Source organism: Gadus morhua, chromosome 12 (assembly GCF_902167405.1).
Source record: "Gadus morhua chromosome 12, gadMor3.0, whole genome shotgun sequence".
In the NCBI taxonomy this organism is placed as follows: domain Eukaryota; kingdom Metazoa; phylum Chordata; class Actinopteri; order Gadiformes; family Gadidae; genus Gadus; species Gadus morhua.
In genome coordinates, this window is record NC_044059.1 from 4,532,896 (window position 1) to 4,550,395 (window position 17,500).

The window sequence follows — 17,500 nt, forward strand, 5'->3', positions numbered from 1 at the left end:
CGCGGTCCAGACAGCCGCCCGCTGGACCACAGAGCCCGACCTGCCAGCAGCTACACTACGCTGCAGACCACTGTAGACAGTCAGGAGACGACCACCACCCCAACACACTGGACCACAGAGGCCAACAGACAGCAGAGGGACAGAGAGGGAGAGAGAGAGAGAGAGAGAGAGAGAGAGAGAGAGAGAGAGAGAGAGAGAGAGAGAGAGAGAGAGACCTCTTACCGAGTACGAGTCTGTCTCGAGGGAACTCCCATCTGGAGTCGTAGGGCAGCTGCATGGGGTCCACGTAGATGTACTCATGACCGTCTGGGCTGACCGACTCAATCACCCGCCAGCGGATCTCATAGCGCGGTTTCTGAGGAACGGCGGACGTTTTTGATTATGTTTAATAAAATGTATACATGAGAACGTTATTCACTCTATTTGAGGAACTAGACCAGAGCACCTTGTAAGACAAAACACTCCAATGTATTTTCTCACAAATCACTAAAGATGATTCCAAGTGTACATACACAGAGCAACCATCCTTAAGAGAGAAGATAAACTAATAAAGAAGAGGCGATGAGGCGATCAGTGAGAATGGGGGCGGGGCACGGTGGTGGTGGGTGGGCAACAGCCGTACCTGTTTCCAGATAATGACCAGGACGATGAGTGAGATGATGACAATGACCAGCAGCACCAGCACAGCTGCAGCTACCGATAGCTCTGATGCTGGACCTGTGTGGAACCAGAGACGCAGTCACACAACAGCTAGCAGGCTACAATGCTAGAATCAAGCTAATAATTAGCTCATGCTAACCTAGTACCAATCTAGGATCAAGCTAGCATCTTGCAAGATTGAGGATAATATCAAGCAAGTATCAAGGCTAGCGTGAGGCTAATGCGGTCCTATATCAATCTAAGATCAAGATATCATTGTGGCATCAAGCTAATACTAATCGTGTATAGATCTAAGATCAACCTAATGTCAAGCTAGTTGGCCAAAGCAGCTGTGTGTCAAGGTACTTCAGACCAATAGGGGTGAGGAGGATGCACGTATGAAGGAAGGAAGGAAGGAAGGAAGGAAGGAAGGAAGGAAGGAAGGAAGGAAGGAAGGAAGGAAGGAAGGAAAGAAGGAAGGAAGGAAAGAAGGAAGGAAGGAAGGAAGGCAGGAGTTGGGGAGGTTGGGTGGTTGGGGTGGGGGCATCGGTCAGACAGATGTCAGTAGTATATGTGTTTGGTGTTTGTGGTGTGTGTGTGTGTGTGTGTGTGTGTGTGTGTGTGTGTGTGTGTGTGTGTGTTTACACCTTTGACCACTACACATCAGCTGTCTCAGCAGAGACACTAAATCTGACAGCTGCTACATCAATAATGCCTTAAGACTAGCGTCGCCTTCTCTCAGAGTGTCAAGAACAAAGCAGCAGTATAGGATGTAACCAGCAGTATAGGATGTAATAACCTGGGTGGTGTGTGTGTGTGTCTGAGAGAGTGAGTGAGTGAGTGAGTGAGCGAGAGAGTTGAACCGTATCTTTGTGTGTGTGTATGTGTGTGTGTGTGTGTTTGTGTGGGTTATGCTTACATTATGTATGCCTGTGTATGTTCACTTTATTGTGTGTGTGTGTGTGTGTGTGTGTGTTTGTGTGTGTGTGTGTGTATGTGGGCATCCATGTTTACATACATGATTGTGCATGATAACATATTTCCGTAATTGTTTATGTTTACATACAAGTGTTCGCATATATGTTTACACATGTGTGAGAGATTGTATGCGTTTACATACATATGTGTGTGTGTGTGTGTGTGTGTGTGTGTGTGTGTGTGTGTGTGTGTGTGTGTGTGTGTGTGTGTGTGTAAGTGTGTGTTTTTCGATGTGTATTTTCCAAACACTCACACATGTATGTGTGGGTGTGCAGGAGTCTGTGGGTGTGCTTACATAAGTGTGCATTTACAAACATGAGTATGTGTATTTGTGTGTGTGTTTGTATGTGTTCTTCCTTATCCCCATACATGTAAAAGTATGTGCATGTACGTGCGCATGCTCACCGCTAGCCACCAGCTTGACCTCCCTGCTGACGGTGGCCAGGTGGTTGCGTGCGAGGCAGCGCACGGCCAGGTTGCCCTCCAGGTGACCAAACATCACCTGGCTCTCCAGGTTGTTGTCTTGGTCCAGGTGGGACTCCACCGACACCGTGGTGGAGTTGGTCTGGAGCGGCTCCCACTGGGACGACTCATTGGCACAGCTGGAGGGAGAGAAGAGGGGGAGAGAGAGTGAGAGAGGGGGAGAGGGAGAGAGAGAAACAGAGCAAGGGAGAGAGCAAAGGCGAGAGTGTGTGTGAGAGAGAGAGAGAGAGAGAGACAGAGACACAGAGAGAGAGAGAGAGAGAGACAGAGACACACAGAGAGAGAGAGAGAGAGAGAGAGAGAGAGAGAGAGAGAGAGAGAGAGAGAGAGAGAGAGAGAGAGAGAGAGAGAGAGAGAGAGAGACAGAGACACAGAGAGAGAGAGAGAGAGAGAGAGAGAGAGAGAGAGAGAGAGAGAGAGACAGAGACAGAGAGAGAGAGAGACAGAGACAGAGAGAGAGAGAGAGAGAAAGAAAAAACATTTTCAAACGTATTTTGATCCCTCAGAGAGGAAGAGAGTGAAGGTTGACAGATGATAGAAAGATGTCTTCTATATTCAACCCCTGCTTAAAGGCAGGAAAACATCAATTATAAAAGAACAAAATATGCCAGTGCAGACATACACTATTATAAAAAAGCTGTGGCAAACAAAAAAAGTTTGGAGCCCTGATTTAAAAGTATATGGAGTTGAGGTAGACCTCAGACGTTCTGGAAGTTTGTTCCAGGTTTGTGGTGCATGAAAGCTGCTATTCCATGCTAGGTTGGAAGTCAGGGAGGAGTCATGTGTAGAATCAGGTCATAGCATAGCCTTGCCGCCGGCGTTCACTGTAGCGTTCATTGTATTGGGTGAGAGGAGTACAGGCTCGCATTGAAATTGACTGGTGGGTATGCAAATAAAACTGCTGTGCGTGGCGTCCTTTAGCTACTCTGCACTTTTCCCAGTTGTTTTGAAAAGAAAATGGCCGCGCAGCACTTTTGACATTTCTTGTATCTGCTCCAACAGGGACTGTATGCTCTGACTGTTCCCAGCCTCACCTATAAGTCTTTGGCAGGCGCGTTTATCCAAAGCCGTCTGCCAAATGACCTCATGTAAACGTCAAATGTCATCGACCGCTTCGATTGGACAAACAAGGCAAAGTTTTCTCTCTCTGTTATTGTCTCTCCTTTTTCCTTACTTTCCACCACAAAGACGATGAACAACGATCTAACGGACTCCCACCGGCCAGACAGACCTGGCTTGGCGGTGGTCTGAACAATACCGGTGCTTTATGGGGATACTCGGGAGGTTGTGTGTGTGTGTGTGTGTGGGGGGGGGGGGTACAGTGGACTTACTGTTTGATATTCTTGCAGACGAACCATTCCACCTCAGGGGTGGGCCGCCCCCCAGCAATGCAGACCACAGACTGGCCAGTGGCCGAGCCGTGGTGAATGTCCATGAGCTCCACAATGACTGCAGGCACTGTGGACGAGGGCGAGCGAGATAGACATAGAGGGAGGGAGAGAGGCCGAGAGAGAGAGAGAGAGAGAGAGAGAGAGAGGGAGAGAGGGAAAGCAGAGGTTAGAACAACAAGTGAGTGTGTGTAGGAGAGAGAGAGGGAGAAAGAGTGAGCGTCAGAAAAAACAGACATGTCGTTAGATATGTGAGTTATTTTGCATGTATTTATTTGTTCACATATATTTATACAAAAGCTATCGATTGTAATTGAACGTACCATAATTTAGTGAATGACAGTGATATAGGGGAAGAGAGATGAACGAGAGCAAGAGAGAGCGAAAGAGAGGCCCTAGACTAGAGAGAGTGAGATAGAGAAAGTGAGCAGAAGACAGAGAGACGAGAGGAGAAGTGAGAGGAAGAGACTGAGTTGGGGGACAGAGAACGAGGCAGACTATGAGAGAGAGAGAGAGAGGGGTCGGGGGTCGCGAGAACAGACAGCAGATAAAGGCACGGTAATGATGGCGTCTGCTTCACTCCCAACACATACCTTTGACCTGAAGGGTGAAGCTGTGGCTATGGCTCTGGTTTCCATTCTCCACCCTGATGGTGTAGTTCCCACTGTCCTCCTCCTTGGCCCGGATCAGGGTCAGGACACTCTCGTATCTGCAGGGAGGACAGAGGTTTATGGTATAGGACTCACATATATATCATATATATTATACTCCTTGATCAAAATGACTACAAACGTATGCTTGTTGAACAAATATCACCTATGTTATAAACATATTACGGTCTTACACATGTCGCGTTGGCATTTCCCATTGTCAACATCACATACTTAAAACATATATTGTAAAGATATCACACTGATACACATAACCATTATATATCAAAAATGTCACAGTCATACATGTGTTACAGTTATAAATATGTCCTATCCATGAATATACATAATGATAATCAGCATACCACCGTCATACACGCAAACATCAAACTCACATAATGAATGTCTGTTATAATAGAATGCGCTCAGTTTTTCCCAGGGAGCGTTTGATTCGTGCGGCCCCCTCACCTGGTCTCTCTGAGCTGACGGAGGTTGGTGCTGATCTCTGCCACCACGTAATCCAGCGGCTGGCCGTCTTTCAGCCACGTGACGCGGACGCTGGGGAAGGAGTCCACCACCGCCCGGAACTCCTTCACCTCGTCCAGCTCCGCCGACTCCACAGAACCAAACTCCGGAGCCACAGTGACAAACGGTGCAGCTACAGGGGGGAGGGAGGGGTTGTTTAGCAGTCAGCATGGACAGGGGTGCACACGCGTGCACACATTCATACACACACGGAAATATGCACACAAACGCATACACACGCACACTCACAGACTCACGTATGGGAACAAACTCTGGTATAAAGATACGATGTAAACACAGATACACACATACACACACACACACACACACACACACACACACAACAAGAGGTTTGTGGGAGGGCTTGGTACCGTAGACGGTGATGATCTGCTCCTTCGTATGGCTCAGGTTGTTGATGATGTCGGTGATGGAGCAGGCGTACAGGCCGCTGTCCTTGATGGAGGCCTGCCGGATGGTCAGGGTGTAGTAGATCTCCCGCTTCAGCGTGTTCTCCACCACAAACTTTATGCCGCGCTCCGCCTGCACACGGACACACGGAGAAAAGCGATAAATGTAACGATAAGAATGAAGATCGACAGAACGAGAAACATAAGCCGCTGGGTTGAGTTTTGAAGTATAAAGAATATCAATCCAAAATAAATGTTAAATGAGAAAAATGCTGGGAAAATATTCATTTGAAAGTGATGGCTAGAGTGAAACGTTACATAGTGTAGGTTTAAGTAAAATTATGCTAGAATAAATCTAGATAAAATATGTTGAATAACACTGAAAGGGAAATAACGTTAAGTTATGTTAAGTCAGCTAAAGTTAAGCTCTGTTAAGTAAGGTTAAGTTACGTTAACTCTAAGCCACTTTAAAGCTATTCTAAGCTTAGTGTAGAATAGATTGCACACTTTGCTTTGGGCCGACACTAAGTATTGGAGATAGAGGAAGCATTTAAAAGAGAATGCCCTAACAGTGTTGTTTGTGGCTCGGATGCTATTCTTCGCTTCCGACTTGGTGTCACGACCACAAACAAAACTCTGTGTTCAGAGTAGAAAGCTGCTAGGAGGATAAAGACAGATGCTGACTTTAAGAGAACGCTAGCGGGTATTGGTGGGTTAGGGGGGAAGTGTGGTGGTGGGGGTTTCGGGCGGTTCGTTGTCTCACCAGCTTCCCGGGGTATTTCCAGTGGTCCTCCAGGAGGTTCGGTCCGTGGGCTATGCAGCTGATGTTGAGCGTCTCCCCCACCAGGAGGGCGGTCCTCTGGGCCTTGAGCTCCACGTGGAGGTCAGAGGTGCCTGGGAGAACACACGGGAGAGACATGGTTCAGCCACCAGCTCTCCAGCCACATGCACGCCGTGGGTTTGAAATGATCTTGTCAGGGCATGCATGCACCCGTCCACACTCCCTCCCCAACATGTAAGTCATCAGTGAACACCCCAGATTCACATAAAAGTCACACACCCTTATCGCTGTTGAAAGATGTGCGCGCCATGACACACACTAAAACACACACACACACACACACACACACACACACACACACACACACACACACACACACACACACAGGACCATGAACACACACACACACACACACACACACACACACACACACACACACACACACACACACACACACACACACACACACACACACACACACACACACACACACACACACACACACACACACACACATAAGACAGAGACAAACACACACACACACCTGTCCCGGGGGGGAATCCGTGGACGATGTACTCTTGGCTGATGTGCTCCTGCCCGTTGATGAGCGCCCTGCAGGCGTACGTGCCGGCGGGGAACACGCCCATGGCGCCGCGCTGGCTGTCGTACGTGCTGGCCACCGGCTGCTGGGTGTACACGTCGAACAGCGTCACGTTGGCCTCCGGGTTCGACACCATGCACTGGATGGCCATGTCCTTTGGCTCCGACACCATGTGGTTCCCGAAGGACAGCAGGGACAGGGGCAGGAAGGGCACCTCTGGGTCTGCGGGGCAACAGCACTCGGCCAATCAGAGAACAGCTGACTAAAAGGGGTTTTGCTAGGTAGCTAGCCAGGCAGACGAGACAAGTCAGATGGAAGGACGGAGTACCTGGTATGAAGAGACAGACGGACGGACAGACAGGCAGGTATGAAGAGACAGACAGACGGACAGACAGACGGAGGGGTACCTGGTACGAAGAGAAAGACAGACAGACAGACAGACAGACAGACAGACAGACAGACAGACAGGTACCTGGCACGAAGAGACTGACGGACACACACACACAGACTGGGTACCTGGTACGTAGATGTAGATGCTGGCTGGCTCGTCGTCCTCTTGGCCGTTGACATAGTGACAGCTGTAGCGGCCCGTGTGGTGGACGATGGCAGCTTCCACGGTGACGGCGGAGACGAAGAGGCCGCTGCTGTCCGCCTGCGTCTGCTCGGGGAGGTCAAAGGGCATGCTCCAGTAGAGCGGGGAGTGGCCGCGGCAGGTCAGGCTGAAGGAGGTATGGAGGGGTATGATCATGTCCTCCCGGTCGGGGTCCAGCATCGGGGCCGAGTCCTGCCGGAAGCCCACCGAACTACTGGGGGCTGAGAGTACCGTGCTGGTGGTCAGTCACGCGTTTCAGCTATACCAACATAGCCACATACCCATCCATCCATCCATCCATCCATCCATCCATCCATCCATCCATCCATCTCTCTATCCATCAATCTGTGTTTCCATCCATCCATCCATCCTCCTCCAGCTTACCTTTGACCCTGAGCATGAAGGAGAAGTGGGCCGAATGGTCTCCACTGAGTGCTGTGATGCTGTAGTTACCGCTGTCCTTCTCAAGGGGGTGCCGAAGCGTCACAACACTTTCGTACCTGCCGTGTTACACATAATATATTATATACCAATATCATATACTTTTCGTTTAGTGGAGACATAAAGTTTAGTTGAGCCATCAGTATTAGTTTAGGCTAAACCCTAGACTTGCATCTGTGCTTAATGTGCAATATAAATAAAGTGCATCGATAGCTGAGATCTTTTCCCCGCAGCTCACCGGTTTCCTGAAATGTGGCTGGTTTTGGTGGACAGGTAGTAGTTCTCTGGCATGGCGGCTCCGTCGCGTTGCCATGACACCTTGGGGGCCGGGTAGGCGTCCAGGAGGATGGTGAACTCTGTCTGCTCCAGCAGGGTGACCTCCTCCAGGGTGCCGATCCCACTGTGGTCCAGGGCTACGAACGAGGTCTCCTCTACGGCCCGGGAGAGAGAGAGGGAGAGGGAGAGGAGGGGGAGGGGAGGTAGGGAGAGAGAATGAACAACATTCTTTTTGGGATCGCAAGGAAAATAAATGAATCGATAAAGACAATATAAATATTAGAGCTGTTAGTTCGCGTATTAGAGCGCGTTATTAACGGCGTTAACGCAAACCAATCAAGGGATATTTAGCATAGAAAAAGAATTTGCGAATAATCGCGATTAATCGTGAGTTAACTATGACATTAATGCGATTAATCACGATTAAATATTTTAATCGCTTGACAGCTCTAATAAATATATGACATAACAATCCGGATCGGCCAATCCGCAATCAGAAGAGAGAGACCTCCTTCCTTACCGAATACGGTGATGGCCACGCTATTGCCCCGGGTCTGGCCGCTGATGACGTGCGTCACTGAACACTCGTACACGCCGCTGTCCTGCATGCTGGCACCCCCCACGCTCAGGGTGTACGCAACAGAGTCGGGGGCGGTGTGCTTCGACTGGACGGCGTCCGCAGCCTGGAGGAGAGGAGGAGGGGAGGAGAGGAGAGGAGGTGAGAGGAAGGGAGGCGAGGGAGAGGGGAGGAGAGGAGGTGAGAGGAGGGGAGAGGAAGGGAGGCGAGGATGAGGGGAGGAGAGGAGGAGAGAGGAGAGAGGAAGTGAGGCGAGGAAGAGGGGAGGAGCAAAGAAGGAGGAGAAGTGGAGGAGGGAAGGGAGAGAAGGATATGGGGGAAGAGGAATAAAATAAATAAAGGAGAGGAGAGAAGGGGAGGGGAGAAGAGAAGGATGAGAGGAGGAGAGGAGTGGGAGGTGAGAGAGGAGGAAGATGCATAAACATCAGGCTTCGGTAAGGTTAAGGGATACTGACGACAGCCTAGCTTTCAGCGTGTCTTGTTAAACTGATATTCAGCTCTGTGTCTCTTGGTGGTTTTCCATTTGACAGGTATGTCATCCTATGTCTTGTCTTCAGAGAGCCTTCAGAGAGCCTTCAGAGAGCCCTCACAGGCATTCTGCTGGGGTTGATCGGTAAAACACTTGCGGGGCCCAGGGTATAAATCAGGATCCCAGGGCCTTTTAAAGGCCTGTAATTGCAGCATGGAGCCCATGCAGTCGTCAGAGGAGCTGGGATTTAACTCAGCGCCTCTGGAAAAAGGCTTGCAGGATTCCCACTAAAACAGACGCTTTGTAGCACAATGTGCTACGAGGATTATGGACCTGCACACGCGCATTGTAGCACACACACATAACACACATATCGGACACCACAGACACACACACACACACACACCATACTTCACACATGCACCACACACAGACACAGACACATTATTGGGAATAAAGCCCGACACTTCTGAAGCTAATCTAGAACATGTCTAGGACCACACTGTTTCTGCAGGATTGGGGGGGGGGGGGGTCATCCTAAAGTGGGGCATGTATCTGCTCTGGACAAGACAAGGTCGGGCACGCGATTTACGGTCGGTGTTTTCCTTTGAGGCAGCTCCTGTCTTCAGGTCAGTTGTGCTGATGTTTTAACCTCCCATCTCTCACCCCCTCTCCTCTTCTCCCCTCTCCCTTGCCCCCTCCTCTCTCCTCTCCTCTCCCTTCTCCTCCCCTCCGCTCTCTTCTGCACCCCTTCTCTCCTCTCCCCTCTCTGCTCTCCTCTGCACCCCTTCTCTCCTCTCCCCTCTCCCCTCCCCTCCTCTCTCCTCTCCCCTCCCCTCCTCTCCCCTCTCTGCTCTCCTCTGCACCCCTCCCCTCATCTCCCCTCTCCTCTCCCCTCCCCTCCTCTCCCCCCTCCTCTCACCTCCTCTCCCTTCCTCCCCTCTCCTCTCCTCTGCTCCTCATCTGGTTGGTTCGGGAGGATCTGTTTAACTGCTCTGGGTCGTCTAATGGTCCTGGCGGCTGCTGCTCCCCTTGTTGAGCACTGCTTGCTTCCTCTCCCGCCGCTGTCCAAGACCACTAATGGTTAATGGCTAACAGCTAACAGCTTAAGGCTAACTCTCTCCGACTTCAAACACCGCCCAGTTTGGCTCCAAATGATTGTACAAGTAAAAGAAGACAAAAGTACAACTTTCTTTCTCCGCCGTTAAATAGAGCGATTCCGTGCTACAGTGGATGTCGAGAAAGACTCTCTGCTGTTTGGAAGTCAGGGGACAAGCAGAGGACATTAAACTGAGCGAAGACTGCCACTGAAGTCAGCAGGGAATTGCCGGGAAACGTTAAAGAGCTGAAAAAAGCAACACTTCAAACATAGACTAGTGTGGGTGTGTCAGTGGGCGGGAGTGAGAGAGTGTGTGTATGTGTGTGTGGCGTCTGTGATAGTGAGTGAGAGAGTAAGAGAGAGACTGAGTGAGGTGGAGGTATAATTATTTGTGTGTGAGAGATAGATAAAGAGAGGGGAAAGAGAGGGAGAGAGTGAGTGAGGTGGAGATAGAAATCTGTATGTGTGAGAGAAAGAGAGAGAGAGAGATGTAGAAAAATATGGAGGGAGAGAAATGGAGAGAGAGCAAAAGAGAGAGAAAGAGAGGGAGCGCAATAGAGAGAGAGAGACATGGTAACAGACATGGAGGCTGTTCTTCAGTACCTGTCTCGTGGGGTGGAGCCAGTTCTGCACATAGAGGGGGCCCTCAGGGGCCAAACAGGTGATGTTGAAGGGCTGGCCGGCCCTGACCGCCTCTTCACTGGCAATCACCTCCACGTGGAAGTCCTCACTCTCTTCTTTTTCAGCACACACACACACACACACACACACACACACACACACACACACACACACACACACACACACACACACACACACACACACACACACACACACACACACACACACTCACGCACACACATACGCACACACACGCACACACACACACACACAAAAAGCCAGACAGATGTAAGCACAGTCATCTCTCGATTGACCACAACCATGACCTCAGTTCTCTCTCTCTCTTTCCTTCACTCACTCTCTCTGCTTCTCTTTCTTCATGTATTATTTCTCTCCTATTTCACTCTCTCTCTCTCTCTCTCTCTCTCTCTCTCTCTCTCTCTCTCTCTCTCTCTCTCTCTCTCTCTCTCTCTCTCTCTCTCTCTCTCTCTCTCTCTCTCTCTCTCTCTCTCTATATATATATATATACATATATTTCTCTTTACCATTATCTCGCTCTCTTTTTCTTACAAATGTGTTTTTCATGACATCATTACATTATCCCATGTGTGTGTGTGCACATACACACATATGCCCGGCATGTTACCCATGTGGTCATCTCCCACGGTGATAATGACATGATGTCACACCTTAGATCACCATTGAGCTCTCTGATTGGTCAAAGCAAGAAGTGACTGTTACAAGCTGTGTCCAGATTGTCCAGAACTTCCTTACTAGTCTCATTAGACTCGCTATAAAGTCTGGGCTATGAAGTCACAACGCGACACCTTCTACCGCAGTTTGGTTTTCCTGCGGTTGGGAGGTTTTCCCTTACTTTGGTAAGGGAAAAGGACCCTCACCCACACTTTATCAAGGTCAAAGCTCTTCTCCAGTCAAACTTGTGAATAGGTTAGGTCACGACATGATCAAAACATATATGAGCTCTTTAATATTTGCAGACTAATTCCATGATGGAGGTAGGAAAAAAAGAAAAGAAATAAAGGCAAACGTCAAATTCACCTTTGAGGTTCTCCACGGTGTACGTCTCGCTGTGGACCGTACGGCCGTCCGCCGCGGTGGTCTCACACCGGTACTGGCCCACCGGCATGTTGCTGAAGAAGCCCATTTTGTTGTCGTACAGAGCGGGAATCTCCTGGCCACCCGGGACTCCATTCAGCGTCACGTGAGAGTAGGGGTTCGAGACGCGGCAGGGGATGAAGACGCCGTTGCCGATGATCGGGAACACCATGAGGTTCGCCGCTTCCTCCGGGACGAACGGGACCTCTGGGTCTGGACGTGGAATGACGATCAAACGATCAAGCACCAGCTCGGAACGCCAACATCCAGAACTTTGCCACACAAGAACCTCCCATTAAAAAAAACTATTCCCATGTGTATTCCCAATAAAATAGGTACAACTCTAGTTAAACCAATGAAATAAAATCGCGTGACAATTATTCTTCACCTGCGACAAAAACGTAAATAACGGCCTCGTTGAGTTCTTCGTCCTCGTCAACAGGTCGGTCGTCGGGATCTTGGTTCTGACAGGTGTAGGTTCCCGTATGCTCCACGGACGCGTTAGAGATGACGAGCGTTGACGAGTCGGAGCCCGCGAAGACGAAGGTGTTTCGGGGCAGAGGCTCGGCCCAGATCACGTTCTCGCCTATGCAGCTGATGTTGAACGTGGAGAGAGGCGAGAGAACGAACTCGACTTCCTTGGAATCGATGGTCGGCGTGGAGCGTCCGCAGGAAGCTGCAAAAGGAAACGTTGGATGAAAATGTGCAGCAAGCTAAATAACGTAATAAACGTAAATTTAAAAAGCGCGTTAGTTCATCGCTAAATATTGTGTCCTTACCTGATATGACGCCCAGCAAGACAACTCCAAATGTAAGGAATCTCTTCATTCCGGCCATGACCGTTGTTAGTTTTTGGGTCGTCCTGTAAATGAAAAGCACATGTCTCACTCATTGGTTCGGTAAACACTTGCGTCCTATAGTTTACGTGACGGATTCCAAGCTCATCCAACCACATTGATCAGTTATGTGTTGTGAGGCAGGTTTTCAGTAAAAGTTGGGGTGTTTCAGTGTGATTTTGAGTATAAGGGCGTTGATTTCTTGCTGCACATCAGGGGAATATTCGGGATAGGCAGATGGAGTGAACTTTATTTTTATTCTTTTTCGAATGGTGCCAAGTTCCAGTTCGGTTGGGTATGCCCCTCAAACGTTGGCCGCTAGGTGGCGACATAGTCCGCTTTATGACTGCGTCGTGACGGTTTCGTCTCCGCATATTTTTTTTTACAGTCCTTTTCTGTAAATTTCAAACAAGAATAGGCCAACTAAATTGCTTCAACAAAAAACGGTTTCAACATTAACTACCACGATCGATAGTGGATCTACTATAAAAACAAATATCTTTACTATAAATGCTAATAACATTTATAGTAGCCTACCTATATAGGCTACGTAATTTCTTTAGGATATGGTCTAATATAAGGGGATTGCATTCGCGCAGAAAAACAAGGGCCAATATATAAAGTGTATCTCGTTTTCAATTTAAATCGAATTTCTCAAAAACAACAACAAACACATCGAACTGGTTCCATCATGGTCCGTTTGACCATAGATGTTGTCCAGTGACGCTCATTTATCTGTTATCTGTCCGGGAACAAATGAATAAGAGCGAAACAACCCAACCAGCACACTGGATAACTGGGTAGCACACTGCTGTAAGAGTTCATCCAAACTTCCCCAACTGCCTCTTCAACTCTTGCTTAATAACCATTACCCTGAAGTTGAAACAGTCTCTCCGCACCTCTGTTTTCATGTCTTTTATTTTCCTTTCTCCTTTGAAATCATCATGTCTCTTGTGCGCTTTGTCCAATATGGATTTTATGGGAAATCCATCGAACAATGGCCCTTTTTCCAAATAATTCCATAAACCGTTTGCCCTGACAAAGTGTTTTGTGGCTTCAGTTCATCCGAGACAGGACAGGCTAATTACCGTGCCAACCTGGGTTTAGCAAGAGTATAATTAGTGGACGCCCTCCACGCGCGAGCGCGCGCGCACAAACACACTCGCGCGCGCTTACACAACAAAGTATTATTCGCTTGAGAATCTCCAGACATTGCAGACCAACTTTGGCCAGGGTGTCAACACAACTCTTTGTAAGCACATCATTTCGAAATGAGATTTCAGCGAAAAGTCATTCCCAGTCTCCATGTCGCTCTATTCGTCTAAGGCTCGTGCGCTAGACTGAAGGAATGTGGCCCCACTGTTTACTCTATACTCTCTCCTGTTCTGATTTTGCACAAAATACGATGTTCAATTGCTTAATAGCAGGCACACACATGTGTGTACTGAATCGATTAATTGATTATAGATGATCATCAATCTTCTCTTCTGAGCCATGTCTTTCCCACACAGCGGGGGAGTGGATCCCTAATGAGCCCTCACTCATTAAAACCTTTGACTCTTGACTTTTTTTTGAAGCGCCTCTGGACGATTACAAAATAAGTCAATTATAACAGCAGAATGAAGAAACTAAATATATAGTTACGCTATACGCGTGCCGTTTCTCCTGTATCCATCGGCATAGTGCTTCAAAAGTTGTGACTCTGGAAGAAAGCAGTTTGCCCATATGCAAAAGTTTCTTTCCTTTTGCCACTTTCTGTTCCGCAGCCTCGAATCATTGCGATGCAGATATTCCTTTTTTAAAGCATTCCATGAGCAGGCGAAGAAAAAATTGGTAGAAAAAAAAGGAATAGGTTTTCTCCAATGTGTTTTCCATTAAGTGTCAGGCATCTCCACAATAGCGCTTCAGTCCGCGAGGTGACACCTCCAGCTGTGAGGCCGAAAAGAAGCACTTTCATTCAGCCAAGGGAGCCACGTCTGCCCGCTAGGCCCCCGGAGGTGAGACCATATGGTGGACGATAAGCAAGAATTCCTATCATCCCTATCGCCCGATAACGTGTTGCAGAAACTGAAACGGAGTGGGCATCCCAGGTCCAGTTCCATGGGAGGAATAACTTTTTTTGCAGGGAATCAACCAGATTTTCAACTGATTCCAAATTATGGGAAAAAAACGCTTTGTTATTTTAAGTGGTGGTAATTTAACTTTATCTATTTCATGAGGTTAAGTTTGTTTTATTTTGGGATATATATATTTTTTAATTGACATTAAAAAAAACAAGTCCCACACCCTCAATTAATGGGCGCCAACACAGCTTACATTTGTTACTACATTAAATGATCTCAAGTGGTGATGATCAAGATTCAAACCATTCTATTACCTTTTACAATCCCAGGGTTTTATATTCCTTTCGATTAATTACATCCAATGCGCATCGGGAGCGTAAAGGCTCCAGGAGGGAACGGTCCAAGGTGCAGTATGTGTCCGGAGAAGTGGTTTGTTCGCCGGCAGAGCGAGCATACGTGCGCCGCTCCGTCCACTTCCACAGCCGCGTTTCTGAATGCGCCTGGGCTACAGCGACCTGTAATTGATTCAATGTTACAGTCCATACTCCTCCTCCCCCCCAAAAAAACTAATCATCTGGCTCAAAGTAAATAACTCGCAGGAAATGCCCCCCTCCTCTCCTCCTCTACTCCCATCAAGCGCAGAGGTTCCCTTCAAAATAAGAGTCTCGTTCAGAAAAAGTAACAGCAGCGTTTCGAGTTGGTCGTTTGAAATTAGATTAACATTTGTTGTATTTATTTCCATACAGATATGTTTTCCTTTTATTTTTCAACTAAGACTTTTTTCTGGATAACAATCTTTAGTTTTAAGCCCATGATGAAGTTTGATTGGCCCTTATTAAACATCCCTAACATGAATATCTATCTTGCCAACCGAAAAGCGCTATTCTCTTTTAACGTTTCCTCCAAATATGCATACCTAAGTATTCGTTTTTTGCCTGCAGGCCACATGATGTGAAAAGGTTGTTTTTTTAAAACCACAAAGATATCTACAAACTCATAGAGGGCGCTCCAACACCATCTTATATCTACTGGTGATGCTCTCTCTCTGAACAGAGAGAGAGGGTGTATGTGCGTGTGCGTGTGTGTGCGCGCGCGCGTGTGTGCCTGTGTGTGTGTGTGCGTGTGTGTGCACGTGTGTGTGTGTGTGTGTGTGTGCGTGTGTGTGCACGTGTGTGTGTGTGTGTGTGTGTGTGTGTACGTGTACGTGTACGTGTACGTGTGTGCACGGTCCCTTACGTGTTGGTGCAGGTGTGTCAGCTGTTTATCCACATAGACCGTCTACTATTCAATAAGTCCCAAGATCTCGTAGCCTGGGGTTGACCTGTCGGACCGAGGGGTGGGCAGAATAATGGCTCATTAGGAGTCACCTATCTCGGGGCAGTGAAGCGGGGTATCCGAGCGAGGTTTCCCCCGGAGGCTCAGCGCTTGGCAGCCCGAGAAACAGCGCTCCAGCCGATAGGCACAATCACTTCCACATGTTCCCTCGGAGCAAGCGCGAAAAGAACAGCGTCCCTTGTTCTCCAAACAAAGGACCTCTAACTTTAGCCGTTAAGCCCAACCGTCAGCCTGCAGGCTTTTTCAGGGTTTCTCTTTTTGTGTGGTGCTCTTCAGCCACTAATGTAAGGACAGGCGAAATGGTAACTATATCCACGCCTTGGCGCTATATTCGATGGAAGTCAAGACATGTATTGACGTGTTGAAGAGTCATAAAACAGGCAGTAGCAATAATTATAAAGGGAAGAAGCCTCGCAAGAACAAAGAAACAAAAGATGGGCGCTTCCGCTTAATTAAAAGGGATTAAACGTGAGGCATACACTTTATATCCTCTCTTTGTATCAAGTGACACTTCAATGCTCGGGTGTGTTGCGTTAAATATATTGCACAACGTTAGAGGAGGACACTGCAACGTCCACAGCCAATAGTGGACCTAAAGTATGACCGTCTTCGGCCACCAGGGGGCGCAATTTAGCACAATAGAACATGGCTATCCTCTGTAAATGCGCAATTCATAGGCTTTATATTGACTTCAAATGTGACTCCCACAAAAAAAAATCAAGATCCATAGAACAGATAAAACTATGTTGTAGGCCTATTCTTAGCCTAAAGAAATCCAACCGTCAACTGCAAAAAATGACCAACCCTACAGAACATGGATGTATAATTCAGAAAGTGAAAACAGACAGATCATGAAAGAGCATATATGGGGTAGACACTGACTGCAGAAACAGGAATGTCAGGAGCAACAAAGGTTTGGACAGTGGAAACAGAGACGGGTCATTGAGGAGCAGGTAGGGTTAGACAGTACAAATACTGATCGTTAAGAAGCATGTATGGGTCAGATAGTGAGTATAGAGAAAGGTCATTGAGGAGCAGGTAGGGGTCATATATACAGAGACAGGTCATTAAGAAGCAGGAAGAGGTTAGACAGTATAGACTATATTGTCTACTCTCTGCTTCTTAATGATATGTCTATAGTATGGACATATCATTAAGGAGCATGTATGGGTCAGATAGGTCGTATAGAGACAGGTCATTGAGGAGCAGGTACGATCTAGACAGTATGTACAGTAACAGGTCATTATGAAGCAGGTAGGATCTAGACAGTATGTACAGAGACAAGTCATTAAGAAGCAGGTAGGGGTTAGACAGTATGCACAGAGACGGGTCATTAAGAAGCGTAGGGTCAGATAGTTAGTATAGAAACAGGTTTTTGAGGAGCAGGTAGGGGTTAAAAGGTATATACAGAGAAAGGTTGTTAAAGAGCAGGGGTTAGACAGAGACAGATCATGGAGAAGCAGGACGGTGGTTGGATAGTTAAAACAAAGACAGGCTATTTAGGAGCAGGTAGCGGTTAGTGAGTACAGAGACAGGTCATTTATGAGCAGGTATAGGGGTTAGACTGTGAGTACAGATACAGATCATTAAGGAGTGAGTAGGGTTTAAAGTCAGACAGTACTG

The 17,500-nt window shown here is 47.8% G+C and overlaps 1 protein-coding gene across 3 annotated transcripts in view; it reads right to left on the reverse strand.

Moving 5' to 3' along the window:
• pdgfra (platelet-derived growth factor receptor, alpha polypeptide) overlaps positions 1 to 15,106 on the reverse strand; it is a 26,331-nt gene extending 11,225 nt beyond the window's left edge. Inside the window, exons 1-18 of one of the 3 annotated variants that reach the window (XM_030372728.1) lie at positions 14,857 to 15,106; positions 12,423 to 12,505; positions 12,032 to 12,319; positions 11,587 to 11,856; positions 10,510 to 10,649; positions 8,282 to 8,444; positions 7,724 to 7,916; positions 7,429 to 7,544; positions 6,969 to 7,265; positions 6,396 to 6,674; positions 5,834 to 5,964; positions 5,035 to 5,203; positions 4,607 to 4,796; positions 4,082 to 4,197; positions 3,432 to 3,558; positions 2,023 to 2,219; positions 623 to 717; positions 223 to 355 (exon numbers count right to left, since the gene is read on the reverse strand). In XM_030372728.1, the coding sequence (XP_030228588.1) occupies positions 223 to 355; positions 623 to 717; positions 2,023 to 2,219; positions 3,432 to 3,558; positions 4,082 to 4,197; positions 4,607 to 4,796; positions 5,035 to 5,203; positions 5,834 to 5,964; positions 6,396 to 6,674; positions 6,969 to 7,265; positions 7,429 to 7,544; positions 7,724 to 7,916; positions 8,282 to 8,444; positions 10,510 to 10,649; positions 11,587 to 11,856; positions 12,032 to 12,319; positions 12,423 to 12,480 (2,962 nt within the window). In that variant the 5' untranslated portion in view covers positions 12,481 to 12,505; positions 14,857 to 15,106. The remainder of the gene's footprint in view (positions 1 to 222; positions 356 to 622; positions 718 to 2,022; positions 2,220 to 3,431; positions 3,559 to 4,081; positions 4,198 to 4,606; positions 4,797 to 5,034; positions 5,204 to 5,833; positions 5,965 to 6,395; positions 6,675 to 6,968; positions 7,266 to 7,428; positions 7,545 to 7,723; positions 7,917 to 8,281; positions 8,445 to 10,509; positions 10,650 to 11,586; positions 11,857 to 12,031; positions 12,320 to 12,422; positions 12,506 to 14,856) is intronic. The other 2 variants (XM_030372730.1, XM_030372729.1) reach the window with 2 other exon arrangements.
• Positions 15,107 to 17,500: the final 2,394 nt, after the last annotated feature.